The sequence below is a fragment of the Pristiophorus japonicus genome, chromosome 7 (assembly GCF_044704955.1).
Source record: "Pristiophorus japonicus isolate sPriJap1 chromosome 7, sPriJap1.hap1, whole genome shotgun sequence".
Lineage (NCBI taxonomy): Eukaryota > Metazoa > Chordata > Chondrichthyes > Pristiophoridae > Pristiophorus > Pristiophorus japonicus.
The window spans coordinates 247,505,251-247,521,564 of record NC_091983.1 but is presented as its reverse complement, the minus strand read 5'-3'; the positions used below and the strand labels follow the sequence as shown (position 1 = coordinate 247,521,564).

Genomic DNA, 16,314 nt, shown 5'->3' with positions numbered 1-16,314 from the left:
ATGCTGGCGTTTATACTCCACTCGAGCCTCCTCCCGTCTTTCCTCATCTAAATCTATCAACGTAACCCTCCATTCCGGATTAGTCCCGGTACCAAGTGCTGTTGAGTACAGAAATAGGAGGATAGAGCAGGTGAATGTGTGGCTGCAGAGATGGTGCAGGAGGGAGGGCTTCAGATTCCTGGGGCATTGGGACCTGTACAAGCCGGACGGGTTGCACCTCAGCAGAGCTGGGACCAATATCCTCGTGGGCGGGGGGGGGGGGGGTTAAACTAACTTGGCAGGGGGTGGGAACCTGAAAACAGATTCAGAAGGGAGAGAAGCAAAGCTGAAATTGGAAAGCAGAAGAGTAGAAAGTGAATTTGGAAAACAGAGGAAACAAGGGCTAGAAAATAGACAACAAGGGAGTTTGCACTGCTAAATGCTACATACTTCAATGGAAGGAGTCTAGGAAATAAGGCAGATGAGCTGAGAGCACAGATAGACACTTGGGAGTACGATATTATAACTATTACTGAGACATGGCTGAAAGAGGGGCAGGTATGGCAGCTCAACATTCCTGGTTACAGGGTTTTCAGACGGGATAGAGAGGGGGGGGGTCACAGTATTAATTAAAGAAACAATTACAGCTGTGCGAAGGGATGATATGTTAGAGGGGTCATCAAACAAGGCCATATGGGTTGAATTGAAGAACAAAAAAGGGGCGATCACACTGCTGGGAGGGAGATAGAAGAGCAAATACGTAGGCAAATGTCTGAGAAGTGCAGAAGCTATAGGGCAGGATTTCAACTACAATAATATTAACTGGGATAAAATTAGTGTGAAAGGTACAGAGGGTGCGGAATTTTGAAAATGCATTCTGGAGAATTTTTTTAGCCAGGATGTAACAAGCCCAACAAGGGAGGGGGCTGGACTTAGTTTTAGAGAATGAAGCTGGGTATCAGTGGGAGAGCATTTTGATGCTAGTGATCATAATTCAGTTAGATATAAGGTAGTTATGGAAAAGGCCAAAGATAGATCAGGAATAAAAGTTCTCCATTGGAGGAAAAGCTAATTTTGCTAAGCTGAGATGGGATTTAGCCACAAAGTAAATCAGTGTCAAACATTCAAGGAGCAGATCTTGAGTGTACAGAGCAAGTATATTCCCTTAAAGAGAAAGGGTGGGACTAACAAATTCAGAACCCCCTGGATGGCGAGGGACATACAGGGTAGGGTAAAGAAAAAAAGGGAGGCTTATTAACAGATACCGAGGGCTCAATACTGCAGAATCTCTCGAGTATAGAAAGTGCAGGGGTGCAATTAAAAAGGAAATTCGGAAAGCAAAGAGAGAGCATGAAAAACATTTGGCAAGTAAAATCAGGGAAAACCCAAAGATGTTTAATAAATACATTAAGAGCAAGAGGATATGTAAAGAAAGAGTAAGGCCTATTGGAGATCATAAAGGTAATCTGTGTGTGGAGGCGGATGACATGAGTATGGTTCTTAATGAATACTTTGTGTCTGTTTTCACAAAAGAGCGGAGCGATGCAGACATTGCAATTAGGGTGGAGGAGTGTGTAATATTAGATGAAATAAACATAGTGAGGAAGGAAGTATTTAGGACACAATTGGGCCAGAATTGGACACACTATTCCAGTTGAGGCCAAACCAGTGTTTTATAAAGGTTCATCATAACTTCCTTGCTTTTTGTACTCTATGCTTCTATTTATGAAGCCTAGGATTCCGTAAGCTTTTTTAACTGCTTTCTCAACCTACCCTACCACCTTCAGTGATTTGTGCACATGTACCCCAGGTTTCTCTGTTCCTGCACTCCCTTTAGGATTGTACCCTTTAGTTTATATTGCCTCTCCTTGTTCTTCCTACCAAAATGTATCACTTCGCATTTTTCTGCATTAAATTTCATCTGCCACGTGTCAACCCTCTGTTACCTCATCAAAAAACTCGATCAAGTTAGTTAAACACGATTTGCCTTTAACAAATCCGTGCTGGCTTTCCTTAATGAATCCACACTTGTCCAAGTGACAGTTAATTTTGTCCCAGATTTTAAGAGCTTTCCCACTACCGAGGTTAAACTGACTGGCCTGTAGTTGCTGGGTTTATCCTTACACCCTTTTTTGAACAGGGGTGTAATATTTGCAATTACCCAGTCCTCTGGTACCAGCCCTGTATCCAAGGAGGATTGGAAGATTATGGCCAGTACCTCCGCAATTTCCACCTTTACTTCCCTCAGCATCCTAGGATGCTTCCCATCTGGTCCTGGTGACTGATGAACTTTAAGTACAGCCAGCCTTTCTAGTACCTGCTCCTTCTCAATTTTTATCCCATCCAGTATCTCAACTACCTCCTCTTTCACTATGATTTTGGCAGCATCGTCTTCCTTGGTGAAGACAGATGCAAAGTACTCATTTAATACCTCAGCCATGCCCTCTGCCTCCATGCATAGGTCTTCAATTTGGTTCTTAATCGGCCTCACCCCTCCTCTGACTACCTACTATTTATGGGCTCAATTTTGGCCACGAGAGATTTCTGGCGTACTTGCCAGAGGTGAGCCAGTTTTCCACGCTTGGAAGTGCGGCAAAAATCTTCGGCCTGATTCTGGCCACTGTCCCAGGCCTTCAAGCTGCTGGTGTGGTGTGGCGGCTGGGTCTGTGGGCGGAGCCAGCGTCCTGTGCTGGAAACAGTGCCGGGACGCTGGACATGTGCAGTAGGATCGGGATTGCCTGCGCAGTAGAATCGGGTCAGTCCCTTCCTCCCCCCCTCCACCTGGCGCTCTGCAGGCCCACTGCCGCGTTCATAGCATGTAAAAGTGTAAAGATACAGTTGCCACTGTGACAGAGCCTACAGTTGTAATGTGTGGTCTCTGCTTTCGTTACTCTATGAAGCGTATTTACTGGCAGCACATTTTAAGGGATTATTTTGTTCTAATGTTTCATAAAGCCTGCAAATAATAAATAGTACAATTGGCAATGCACTTTAAACATAAAACTCTCAAAATATACACATTAACCACAAAGTGCACTGGATGGGGGGGGGGTGGGGGGGCTGCAGGCTGAATGAGGTATTAAATGAGCAATTGGCAAGTTCCATTGTTTGAGAGGTACAGCTGCATACAGATACCTTGCCAGCAACATCTTGAAATGGATGAGTCTGGCCTTCAAACATAAATGAATGGGATACAGAGCTGATACAGAGCACAATCAGGCTGTGTACAGGCTAGGTAAACTCTGCAGTGACAAATTACTTCAATTAAGTTACACTTTACAATGACAATGACAGTGACGTATTCATATGGAGATGGATCTGCATTACGGTTTGTGTTCAAATCCCTCCATGGCCTCATCCCTCCCTATTTCTGTAACCTCCTCCAGCCCCCTCCAATTCTAGCCTCCTTAACATCCCCAATTTTCATTGCATCCGTGCCTTCAGCTGCCGAGGTTCTAAGCTCTGTAGCTCCCTCCCTGAACCTTTATGTCTCCCTCCTCGTTCAGCCTCACCTGCGCCCCCCCACGTTCAGCCTCCGTTTCCCCCCCCCCCCCCGGCGTTCAGCCTCACCCCCCCCTCCCCCGGCGTTCAGCCTCACCCCCCCCTCCCCCGCGTTCAGCCTCCGTTCCTCCCCCTCCCATGTTCAGCCAACATTCCCCCCCCCCCCCGCACGTTCAGCCTCACCCGCCCCCCCCCCCGCGTTCAGCCTCCGTTTCCCCCCCATTGCACGTTCAGCCTCACCCGCCCCCCCCCCGCGTTCAGCCTCACCCGCCCCCCCCCCCGCGTTCAGCCTCCGTTTCCCCCCCTTGCACGTTCAGCCTCACCCGCCCCCCTCCCGCGTTCAGCCTCCGTTCCCCCCCCCCATGTTCAGCCTCCATTCCCCTCCCCCCACGTTCAGCCTCCGTTCCCCCCCCCCCCCATGTTCAGCCTCCGTTCCCCCCCCCCGCGTTCAGCCTCCGTTCCCCCCCCCCACACGTTCAGCCTCCGTTCCCCCCCGTGTTCAGCCTCCGTTCCCCCCCCTCCACTTTCAGTCTCCGTTCCCTCCCCACGTTCAGCCTCCGTTTCCCCCCCCCCCCCACGTTCAGCCTCCGTTCCCCCCCCCGCGTTCAGCCTCCGTTCCCCCCCCTCCACTTTCAGCCTCCGTTCCCTCCCCACGTTCAGCCTCCGTTCCCCCCCCCCCCCGTGTTCAGCCTCCGTTCCCCCCCCCGTGTTCAGCCTCCGTTCCCCCCCCCCGCGTTCAGCCTCCGTTCCCTGCCCACGTTCAGCCTCCGTTCCCCCCCCCCCCGTGTTCAGCCTCCGTTCCCCCCCCGTGTTCAGCCTCCGTTCCCCCCCCGTGTTCAGCCTCCGTTCCCCCCCCCGTGTTCAGCCTCCGTTCCCCCCCCCCGCGTTCAGCCTCCGTTCCCCCCCCCCATGTTCAGCCTCCGTTCCCCCCCCATGTTCAGCCTCCGTTCCCCCCCCATGTTCAGCCTCCGTTCCCCCCCCTCCACTTTCAGCCTCCGTTCGCCCTCCGTTCCCCCCCCCATGTTCAGCCTCCGTTCCCCCCCCATGTTCAGCCTCCGTTCCCCCCCATGTTCAGCCTCCGTTCCCCCCCCTCCACTTTCAGCCTCCGTTCGCCCTCCGTTCCCCCCCCCGTGTTCAGCCTCCGTTCCCCCCCCGTGTTCAGCCTCCGTTCCCCCCCCCCGCGTTCAGCCTCCGTTCCCCCCCCCCATGTTCAGCCTCCGTTCCCCCCCCCATGTTCAGCCTCCGTTCCCCCCCCCATGTTCAGCCTCCGTTCCCCCCCCCATGTTCAGCCTCCGTTCCCCCCCCCATGTTCAGCCTCCGTTCCCCCCCCATGTTCAGCCTCCGTTCCCCCCCCCACGTTCAGCCTCCGTTCCCCTCCCCATGTTCAGCCTCCGTTCCCCCCCCCCACGTTCAGCCTCCGTTCCCCCCCCCTCCACTTTCAGCCTCCGTTCGCCCCCCCCTCCACTTTCAGCCTCCGTTCGCCCCCCCCCCTCCACTTTCAGCCTCCGTTCGCCCCCCCCTCCACTTTCAGCCTCCGTTCGCCCCCCCCTCCACTTTCAGCCTCCGTTCGCCCCCCCCTCCACTTTCAGCCTCCGTTCGCCCCCCCCCCTCCACTTTCAGCCTCCGTTCGCCCCCCCCTCCACTTTCAGCCTCCGTTCGCCCCCCCCCCCCTCCACTTTCAAGCCTCCGTTCGCCCCCCCCCTCCACTTTCAGCCTCCGTTCGCCCCCCCCCTCCACTTTCAGCCTCCGTTCCCCCCCCCATGTTCAGCCTCCGTTCCCCCCCCCACTTTCAGCCTCCGTTCCCCCCCCATGTTCAGCCTCCGTTCCCCCCCCCCACTTTCAGCCTCCGTTCCCCCCCCCATGTTCAGCCTCCGTTCCCCCCCCCACTTTCAGCCTCCGTTCGCCCCCCCCATGTTCAGCCTCCGTTCCCCCCCCATGTTCAGCCTCCGTTCCCTCCCCCATGTTCAGCCTCCGTTCCCCCCCCATGTTCAGCCTCCGTTCCCCCCCCATGTTCAGCCTCCGTTCCCTCCCCATGTTCAGCCTCCGTTCCCCCCCCATGTTCAGCCTCCGTTCCCCCCCCACTTTCAGCCTCCGTTCCCCCCCCCCACTTTCAGCCTCCGTTCGCCCCCCCCCATTTTCAGCCTCCGTTTTCCCCCCCATGTTCAGCCTCCGTTCCCCCCCCTCCACTTTCAGCCTCCGTTCGCCCCCCCTCCACTTTCAGCCTCCGTTCGCCCCCCCCTCCACTTTCAGCCTCCGTTCGCCCCCCCCCTCCACTTTCAGCCTCCGTTCCCCCCCCCATGTTCAGCCTCCGTTCCCCCCCCCATGTTCAGCCTCCGTTCGCCCCCCCCATGTTCAGCCTCCGTTCCCCCCCCATGTTCAGCCTCCGTTCGCCCCCCATGTTCAGCCTCCGTTCGCCCCCCCATGTTCAGCCTCCGTTCGCCCCCCCCATGTTCAGCCTCCGTTCGCCCCCCCCATGTTCAGCCTCCGTTCGCCCCCCATGTTCAGCCTCCGTTCGCCCCCCCATGTTCAGCCTCCGTTCCCCCCCCATGTTCAGCCTCCGTTCCGCCCCCCATGTTCAGCCTCCGTTCGCCCCCCATGTTCAGCCTCCGTTCCCCCCCCTCCACTTTCAGCCTCCGTTCCCCCCCCTCCACTTTCAGCCTCCGTTCCCCCCCCATGTTCAGCCTCCGTTCCCCCCCCATGTTCAGCCTCCGTTCCCCCCCCATGTTCAGCCTCCGTTCGCCCCCCCCCATGTTCAGCCTCCGTTCCCCCCCCTCCACTTTCAGCCTCCGTTCCCCCCCCATGTTCAGCCTCCGTTCCCCCCCCATGTTCAGCCTCCGTTCCCCCCCATGTTCAGCCTCCGTTCGCCCCCCCCATGTTCAGCCTCCGTTCCCCCCCCTCCACTTTCAGCCTCCGTTCGCCCCCCCCCATGTTCAGCCTCCGTTCCCCCCCTCCACTTTCAGCCTCCGTTCGCCCCCCCCCATGTTCAGCCTCCGTTCCCCCCCCTCCACTTTCAGCCTCCGTTCGCCCCCCCTCCACTTTCAGCCTCCGTTCGCCCCCCCTCCACTTTCAGCCTCCGTTCACCCCCCCATGTTCAGCCTCCGTTCGCCCCCCATGTTCAGCCTCCGTTCACACCCTCTCCCCTCCACTTTCAGCCTCTGTTCACACCCCCCACCCCCACGTTCAGCCTCCGTTCATCCCCCCCCCCCACGTTCAGCCTCACTTCCCCCCCTCCCCCGTGTTCAGCCTCTCCCCTACGTTCAGCCTCTCCCCCCTCCTCCCTCCCCCCTCCTCCCTGCTCTCCCCCCACCCCCTCACTGACAGAGACATGGAGAGGCTGACAGAAACACCTTCCCTCCTGTTGATCTTGATGTGTCTGCCTCAGCCGGGAGCCTACACTTGCTTATTTATAAAAAGAGAAACAACTGTCCTTACTCAGCAGATATAAGGCAAAATATCATCGCAAGAGGCTTTTGGCCATTTTAAGTGATGTGTTTAATGCTTTAGTCCTTTGTGTTTAATGTTTCCCACCCCCAGTCTCTGGCTGTGCTTGCACTGAACTTAACTCTAGGTCAGGTTTTTCAGAACTTACAAAATTGGACACTTACTCCATTCTAAGTAAGTTTTCGCTGCCTAAACTTGCAAAACAGGCTTAAGTGGCTGGACACACCCCCTTTTGAAAAACAAAAACTGAACTAAAAAGAAACTAAACTAACTCCCGAGAACTGGAGCAAACTAAATGCCGAGAATTGCGATTTCTAAGATACTCCAAACTAAACTAGTTGCTCTAAAAAAAACTTGGACCGATATGCTTATAGAAGACTTTTTTGGATTCCCTTTTATGTTAGCAGCCAGTCTATTCTCATACTCTCTCTTTGCCTCCTTATTTACTTTTTCACTTCCCCTCTGAACTTTCTATATTCAGCCTGGCTCCCACTTGTATTCTCAACCTGACATCTGTCATACACCCTCTTTTTCTGCTTCATCTTACTTTCTATCTCTTTCATCATCCAGGAGCTCTGGCTTTGATTGCCCTACCTTTCCCCCTTGTGGGAATGTACCTTGACTGTACCTGAACCGTCTCCTCTTTAAAGGCAGCCCATTGTTTGATTACAGTTTTGCCTGCCAATCTTTGATTCCAACTTACCCGGGCCAGCTCCATTCTCAACCCACTGAAATTGGCTTTCCTCCAATAAGTATTTTTACTCGAGATTGCTCCCTGTCCTTTTCCATAGCTAATCTAAATCTTGTGATACGTCATCAAGGGGCAGCATAGAGATGATGAAGAGGAAGGGGCGAGAATGATTGTTGGGGGACTCCATAGCTAGGGGTGTAGGTGTTGGATGGAGAAGCCATTGCTGAAGATGCTCTGGCTACAGCCCGATGTTCGAGGCTTGCTCTTGACTTTGATTTGAGCAATGGCAGTGCTGTGAAGGAGCAGAAACAGTGTCTGAAGGAGGTGGTGATGACAACAGTTTTAAAAGATCGGGGGACACTGCCAGAGGAGAAGGAGCCATTTACATTTTCGGCTAGTATGGGAGCAAGGAAGGCAGGGTTGGGTGATCAGGAATTTAATGGGAATGGGATTGAGGGAGCAGGAGGTGGGTCTCATGGCTGAGATAAGCCAGAATAGAAACTAGACACCTTATCACATCTTATCTCTGAGCGTCCCGACTTGTTGCTGATTTTCTAACATAAAACTTGAAACACATAGCGTTAAAGAGAGGGTTTGATAACATGGAATCCATAGTTTGGAACCTCCCTTCAAATACACTGCATATAATATGTACATCGTAGGGGAGCACCTTATCCCTGAAGGTCCTGACTTGTTGCTGAATTTTAAAATTGAGCCAACTGCCTGAAGGACCATAGTGCAGGGCAGTGCCAAGGCTGAAACGGGCAGGAGAGAAGATGTATTGAGTTGTGACAGCTGACACTAAGCTTGGGCTTTAAACACCCAAAGATTGTCGGAGGAAGGAAAGGAAAGACTGAGGGAGGTGAAGGGTTGGGCTGAGCACAAGACCAAGTGTACAACAGAGACCATGTCTGGCGGTGGAGGGACTTGGTTTGGAGAGGGCAGCGCGGGCGGAGAATGGGACTTGCGTGGGTTTGATTTTTGATTAGCATTTGAGATGTACAGTGTCTGCTTTGTGCTCACTGTGTCGGTCTTCTTCCAACTCAGCTCAGTTAAAGAGCCCGGAGGAGGAGGTGAAGGAGGAGGAGAAGCCAGTTGATAAAATGGAGGTCAAATTTGGGACCGAGGAGGAGAAGAAGGTGGGAACAGTGGCACTGCATGTGTATCGATCCTACTGGCAATCGGTTGGCAAATGGCTGGCGTTTCTCGTGCTCCTCTGTCTATTCCTAATGCAAGGTAAAGCATCTGGCTGTCAGCCTGGGGAAAATGTAAAAGGAAAAGTGCAGTGGGTCGTCATGGATGAGCGGCTCATTCCCACATTTCCCCACACACTAGTGTCTGATCTTGGCTGTGGCCTCGGTGGAAAGTTCTGTCTTGATGGGTAATAAACTGCTGAATGTGGTGCTAAGTCGTACAGAATTGGAGGTTCCAGCTTCCATCCTGGGCTCGTGCTGACACAGCAATTGGCCTCACCATCCTTGGTTCGCGATGCTGATCCTTATCCAATAAGGCCCTGCTGCAATGCGCACGTGTGTTAAGTGAGGACCTGATTGGACTCTTGTTGTGATGCCCCACACTGTTCAATAATATGCTGACATGATTGCTCGTGGGAGCTTACACGTGATGAATGACTGCTGGGGTGAGGTAGCCGTGAGCAGTGTTCCCTATAATTAATTTTGGCACCACGTGGCCATTCAAAATACCATGCCTTGTATAGAGAAGCCGGCAAGCCAGCTGCATGGGTTCCCTGGGGTGGACATTGGCTGTGAGCACATCAACAGTCAGCACCCTCAGCAGAGAAAACCCTTTTAAAGTGTGTGTTCATCTGTTGTTTCCCTGTTCATGTTCTGTGCTGGCGCGATGGATTGGGGAGCATTCGGCCCTCAGACAGCTCTGCCCTCTCGGCGAGGATGTTCGGGGGCACGAACCTGACGCCTCGCCCCGAGGTGATTCGATTTTCTGTATGATAGGTATCACTGAAGTCTGAGAGTCTCCTGGTCGAGGAGTGTTAACCTCAGCGTGTGCTCACCACGGGGCTGAGCAAAAGGTTCCTTCACCTGTCGCCCCTTATGGGTCACTCTCTGCCACTTACAACAACTGAGGGTAGATGGCTAACCTCCCCACGGGCTGTGCCAGGCTACATTGACCCCAGTCTCCAAGGTACACGATAGTGGCTTGGGGACTGTTGCCATCCATTTATGATGCATAGGAAATCTCTAGAATCTCTGCCTCTCTCCTTCCATGTGGCACTACAGACAAGGTCTAGGCTGACACTCCAGTGCACTGTCAGATGGACAGTACTGAAGGAGCGCGGCACTGTCGGAGGCTGCTGGTGCAGTTTTTTGGATGAGACTTTAAACCAAGGGGGGACGTAAAAGATCCCACGGCACTATTTCAAAAAAGAGCAGGAGAGTTACCAGTGGTGTCTTGGCCAATATATATCACTCGATCAAAATCACTAAACAGATTATCTGGTCATTATCACATTGCTGTGAGTGGGAGCTTGCTGTGCGCAAGTTTGCTGCTTTAATATCCGACATTACAACAGTGACTAATTTCAGAAGTACTTCATTGGTATTGTGTTTCTAACACAGATGAGACTGCACACAGGGAGGTTAAAGTTACAGTGACCTCAGTCTTTATTAAGACACTCCAGAGTGAGGAACAGGCCTTAGGGGGCCGGCTTATATACAGTGCTCCCAAGGGATGCTGGGATCCCTTGGGACTTCAGGGGATGCGCTTCCTGGTGGAGAACATGGGAGTGCATGCTTTACAGATACACAACATCACTGCCCCCCCGCCCCCCCCCCCCAAATTCAAAGTGAAAACTATTTACAAGGTGAGGCAGTCGGGAGCCTTTCTTTCCCTGGTGGACCACCTCAGTACAAATGTCTGTTCTGGTGTGTTGGCTGTGCCCTCGCTGGGCTGGCGTGTTGTTGGCCCTGCAAGGCTGCTGGGTGAGCCTGGCCTTACTGGGCTGTTGGGCGTGATGGGTTCAATTTCCTGGTCTGGTCCGGGGTGGTGTCGTTGATCCTTTGGCTGTGTGTTGTGGGCTCGAAAAAGGTGGTGTCTGCTGTGGGTTGTTCAGGGCAGTCTGTGAACCGCAGCCTCGTTTGGTCCAGGTGCTTTCTGCAAATTTGTCCATTGTCTAGTTTGACTACAAACACCCTACTCCCTTCTTTAGCTATCACCGTGCCCGCGATCCACTTGGGACCATATCCATAGCTTAGCACTTACACAGGGTCATTCAAATCAATTTCCCGTGACACAGTGGCGCGACCATCGTTTACATTTTGTTGCTGCCGCCTGCTCTCTACCTGATCATGCAGGTTGGGGTGAACCAGCGAGAGTCTGGTTTTAAATGTCCTTTTCATGAGTAGCTCAGCCAGGGGCACCCCTGTGAGCAAGTGGGGTCTCGTGTGGTAGCTGAGCAGTACTCGGGACAGGCGGGTTTGGAGTGAGCCTTCTGTGACTCATTTAAGGCTCTGTTTGATGGTTTGTACTGCCCGCTCTGCCTGCCCATTGGAGGCTGGTGTAAACGGGGCCGAGGTGACATGTTTGATCCCATTGCGGGTCATGAATTCTTCAAATTCAGCACTGGTGAAACATGGCCCGTTGTCACTGACCAGTATATCAGGAAGGCCGTGGGTGGCAAACATGGCCCTCAGGCTTTCAATGGTGGCGGTGGCAGTGCTTCCCGACATTATTTCACATTCAATCCATTTTGAAAAAGCATCCACCACCACCAGGAACATTTTACCGAGAAACGGGCCCGCATAGTCGACATAGATCCTCGACCATGGTCTGGAGGGCCAGGACCACAAACTTAGTGGTGCCTCTCTGGGCGCGTTGCTCAACTGAGCACATACACTGCATTGACGTACACAGGACTCTAAATCAGAGTCGATACCAGGCCACCACACGTGGGATCTGTCTATCGCTTTCATCATTACTATACCTGGGTGTGTGCTGTGGAGATCCAAGATGAACGTCTCCCTGCCCTTTTTAGATAGCACTATGCGGTTAACCCACAACAGGCAGTCTGCCTGAATGGACAGCTCGTCCTTTTGCCACTGGAACGGCTTGATTAGCTCTTGCATTTCAACGGGGATGCTGGCCCAGCTCCCATGCAGTGCACAGTTTTTTTTTTTACTAGGGACAGCAGAGGATCTTGGCTGGTCCAAGTCCTAATCTGGCGGGCCGTGACAGGCGATTTATCATTTTCAAACGCTTCCATGACCATCAACAAGTTTGCGGGCTGCGCCACCATCATCAAGTTTGCAGGCTGCACCATTTCCACCCCCGTGGTGGACAATGGTAGCTGACTGAGAGCATCTGCACAGTTCTCGGTGCCTGGCCTGTGGTGGATGGTATAGTTATACACTGATAGCGCGAATGCCCACCTTTGTATGCGGGCTGAGGCATTAGTATTTATCCCCTCGTTTTCAGCGGACAGGGATATGAGGAGCTTGTGATCGGTTTCCCGCTCAAATTTGAGGCCAAACAGGTACTGATGCATTTTCTTTACCCCGAACACACACGCTATTGCCTCTTTCTCAATCATGCTGTAGGCCCTCTCGGCCTTAGACAAGCTCCTGGAGGCATAGGCGACAGGTTGCAACTTCCCCGCAACGTTAGCTTGTAATACCCAACTCCATACGACGACGCATCACATGCTAGCACAAGTCTTTTACACGGGTTATACAATACAAGCAGCTTGTTGGAGCATAGAAAGTTTTTTACTTTCTCAAAAGCAATTACTTGTTTTTTTCCCCATACCCAGTTCTCACCTTTACGCAAGAGGCAGAGAGGTTGTTTCCACTGGTCGAGGAGACTAGAACTAGGGGACACAATCTCAAAATACGGGGGAGTCAATTTAAAACCGAGTTGAGAAGGAATTGCTTCTCCCAGAGGGTTGTGAATCTGTGGAATTCTCTGCCCAAGGAAGCAGTTGAGGCTAGCTCATTGAATATATTCAAATCACAGATAGATAGATTTTTAACCAATAAGGGAATTAAGGGTTATGGGGAGCAGGCGGGTAAGTGGAGCTGAGTCCACGGCCAGATCAGCCATGATCTTGTTGAATGGCGGAGCAGGCTCGAGGGGCTAGATGGCCGCCTACTGTTCCTAATTCTTATGTTCTAAGAGGGTGCTTAACCCCGGTAGGAAGTTACCAAAATAGCTGAGAAGTCCCAGGAACGACCGCAGCTCCGTGACGTTCTGTGGCCTGGGCACGTTCCTGATAGCCTCTGTCTTGGTGTCTGTGGGCCGAATGCCGTCCACCGCGACCTTTCTCCCCAAAATCTCCACTTCTATTGCCATGAAGAAGCATTTCGACCTCTTCAGCCGCAGCCTTACGCGATCCAATCGCAGGAGGACCTCCTCCAGGTTTTGTAGGTGCTCGACGGTGTCCCGACCCGTGACCAATATGTCGTCCTGAAAAACCACCGTGCATGGTACCGACTTGAGTAGGCTCTCCATGTTTCTCTGGAAGATCGCTGCAACCGACCGAATTCCAAATGGGCATCTGTTGTAGATGAACAGTCCCTTGTGCATGTTGATGCAGGTGAGGCCCTTCGAAGACTCCTCCAGCTCCTGCGTCATGTAGGCCGAAGTCAGGTCGAGCTTGGTGAACATCTTGCCTCCTGCCAGCGTTGCAAATAGGTCGTCTGTCTTAGGTAGCGGGTATTGGTCCTGTAGCGAAAAACGATTAATAGTTACTTTATAATCACCGCAAATCCTGACCGTGCCATCACTTTTGAGTACTGGAACAATCGGGCTGGCCCACTTGCTGAATTCCACTGGGGAGATGATGCCCTCGAGTTGCAGCCTGTCCAGCTCGATTTCCACTCTCTCCCTCATCATGTGAGGTACCGGTCGAGCCTTGTGGTGAATGGGTCGTGCCTCTGGGATCAAGTGGATCCGCACCTTCGCCCCGGAAAAGTTTCCAATGCTTGACTCAAAAAGGGAAGGAAATTTGGTAAGAACCTGGGTACATGAGGCCTCATCGACATGTGATAGCGCTCGGATGTCATCCCAGTTCCAGCGGATTTTGCCCAGCCAGCTCCTTCCAAGCAGTGTGGGGCCATCGCCCGGGACAATCCAGAGTGGCAGTTCGTGCACCGTGCCCTCGTAGGTGACCTTGACCATGGCGCTGCCCAGGACAGTGATAAGCTCTTTGGTGTACGTTCTCAGTTTTGTGTGGATGGGGCTCAGGGCTGGTCTGAATGCCTTGTTGCACCACAGTCTCTCAAACATCTTTTTACTCATGATGGATTGGCTTGCGCCAGTGTCCAGTTCCATGGCTACGGGTAAACCATTCAATTTTACATTTAGCATTATAGGTGGACATTTCGTCAAAAATGTGTGCACCCCGTGTACTTCAGCATCTGCCTCCTCTGAGGCTCGAAATTGCTTTGATCCACCATGGACCGATCTTCCTCTGCCACGTGGTGGTTAGCAGGTTTTGCAGAGCTTACAGCTCTCGTTGGAGGTGCCCCATTGTTCCACAGCTCTTGCAAACATACCCTTTGAAGCGACATGAATAGGCTGAATGGAAGCCTCCACAACGCCAACAAGGTGTGAATTGCCTTGCATTCATCCTTTGTTGCGGACTCAGTCATCTGGGTCACCTGAGGGCCTGCTGGTAGTTACAGCCTCGTGGTTTCTGCCCTGTACATTTATGCTCGCAAACACAGTTCCAGTTATTTTATGAACATTGCTAGCACTTGTGTGCTGAGAGATTTGTTTGGTGTTATCACTGGTGGACATAAACGCCTGTGCTATCGCAATGGCCTTACTGAGGGTCGGTGTCTCTACAGTCACAAGTTTTCGTAGGATAGTCTCGTTGCCAATGCCCAGTACAAAAAAGTCTCTGAGCATCTGCTCCAAGTAACCATGAAACCCACATTGTCCTGCAAGTCGCCTTAGCTCGGCGATGTAGCTCACCACTTCCTGACCTTCAGATCGCTGGCACGTGTGGAACCAATACCTTGCCATCAGCACGCTCTCCCTCGGGTTAAGATGCTCCCGAACCAATGTACACAGCTCCTCATACGACTTACCTGTGGGTTTCACCGGAGCCAGAAGATTCTTCATGAGGCTGTAGGTCGGTGCCCTGCAGACTGTGAGGAGGACCGCTCTCCTTTTTGCAGCGCTTCCTTCTCCGTCCAGCTCGTTGGCTACAAAGTATTGGTCTAGCCGTTCGTCATAGGCTTCCGGTCCTCATCCTCTGAGAACTTCTCCAGGATGCCCACAGTTTGCTGCATCTTTGCATTGGATTCGTATACTCGTCGCCAGTTATTGTGTTCCTAATACAGATGAGACTGCACACAGGGAGTTTAAAGTAACAGTGACCTCAGTCTTTATTAAGACACTCCAGAGTGAGGAACAGGCCTTAGGGGCCGGCTTATATACAGTGCTCCCAAGGGATGCTGGGATCCCTTGAGACTTCAGGGGATGCGTTCCCTGGTGGTGGAACATGGGAGTGCATGCTTTACAGGTACCCAACAATTGGCTGTCAACTTCTTTGAGACGTCCAGTAGACGTGAAAGGCACTATATAAATGCAAGTCTTTATTCTTTTCTCACATTTCCCTCCTCCACAGCGTCCCGTAATTTGTCTGACTGGTGGCTCTCTCATTGGATCAGCCATCAGAAGAATGGGTCGACACCGAGCAACGATTCAATATCGCTCTACAGGCGGCAATTAATGGGCTTCCCTCGGTAAGCTCCGTCGTGAGTACATGGTGGGGGCAGACCTGCAACGTTTTATTAGAAGCACAATCAGTTTTTCAGGGCAGCTTGTGGCGGCAGGAATATACCCCTCAGTGTGTGGATTGATATGGGGGGGGCGGGGGAGGGTGGAGGGAGTGTGTCCCTCAGTATGTGGATTGATACGGGGTGGGGCGGGGGGCAGAGGGAGTGTGTCCCTCAGTGTGTGCATTGATACAGGGGTGGGGCGGGGGTGGAGTGTGTCCCTCAGTGTGTGGATTGATACGGGGGTGGGAAGTGTGTCCCTCAGTGTGTGGATTGATACGGGGGTGGGGAGTGTGTCCCTCAGTGTGTGGATTGATACGGGGGTGAGGAGTGTGTCCCTCAGTGTGTGGATTGATACGGGGGGGGGGGGAGTGTGTCCCTCAGTGTGTGGATTGATACGGGGGGAGTGTGTCCCTCAGTGTGTGGATTGATACGGGGGGGAGTGTGTCCCTCAGTGTGTGGATTGATACAGGGGGAGTGTGTCCCTCACTGTGTGGATTGATACGGGGGGGAGTGTGTCCCTCTGTGTGGATTGATACGGGGTGGAGTGTGTCCCTCAGTGTGTGGATTGATACGGGGGGAGTGTGTCCCTCAGTGTGTGGATTGATACGGGGGGGGAGTGTGTCCCTCAGTGTGTGGATTGATACGGGGGGGAGTGTGTCCCTCTGTGTGGATTGATACGAAGGGGAGTGTGTCCCTCAGTGTGTGGATTGATACGGGGGGGAGTGTGTCCCTCTGTGTGGATTGATACGAAGGGGAGTGTGTCCCTCAGTGTGTGGATTGATACGGGGGGGAGTGTGTCCCTCAGTGTGTGGATTGATACGGGGGGGAGTGTGTCCCTCAGTGTGTGGATTGATACGGGGGGGGAGTGTGTCCCTCAGTGTGTGGATTGATACGGGGGGGGCGGGGGGGGAGTGTGTCCCTCAGTGTGTGGATTGATACGGG

At 53.0% G+C, this 16,314-nt stretch overlaps 1 protein-coding gene across 2 annotated transcripts in view; it reads left to right on the top strand.

The window, feature by feature from the left end:
* Positions 1-16,314, top strand: part of abcc10 (ATP-binding cassette, sub-family C (CFTR/MRP), member 10) — a 136,531-nt gene that overhangs the window by 42,947 nt on the left and 77,270 nt on the right. For both annotated transcript variants that reach the window (XM_070885877.1, XM_070885876.1), the window contains exons 8-9: positions 8,660-8,848; positions 15,219-15,336. In XM_070885877.1, coding sequence (XP_070741978.1) covers positions 8,660-8,848; positions 15,219-15,336 — 307 coding nt within the window. The remainder of the gene's footprint in view (positions 1-8,659; positions 8,849-15,218; positions 15,337-16,314) is intronic.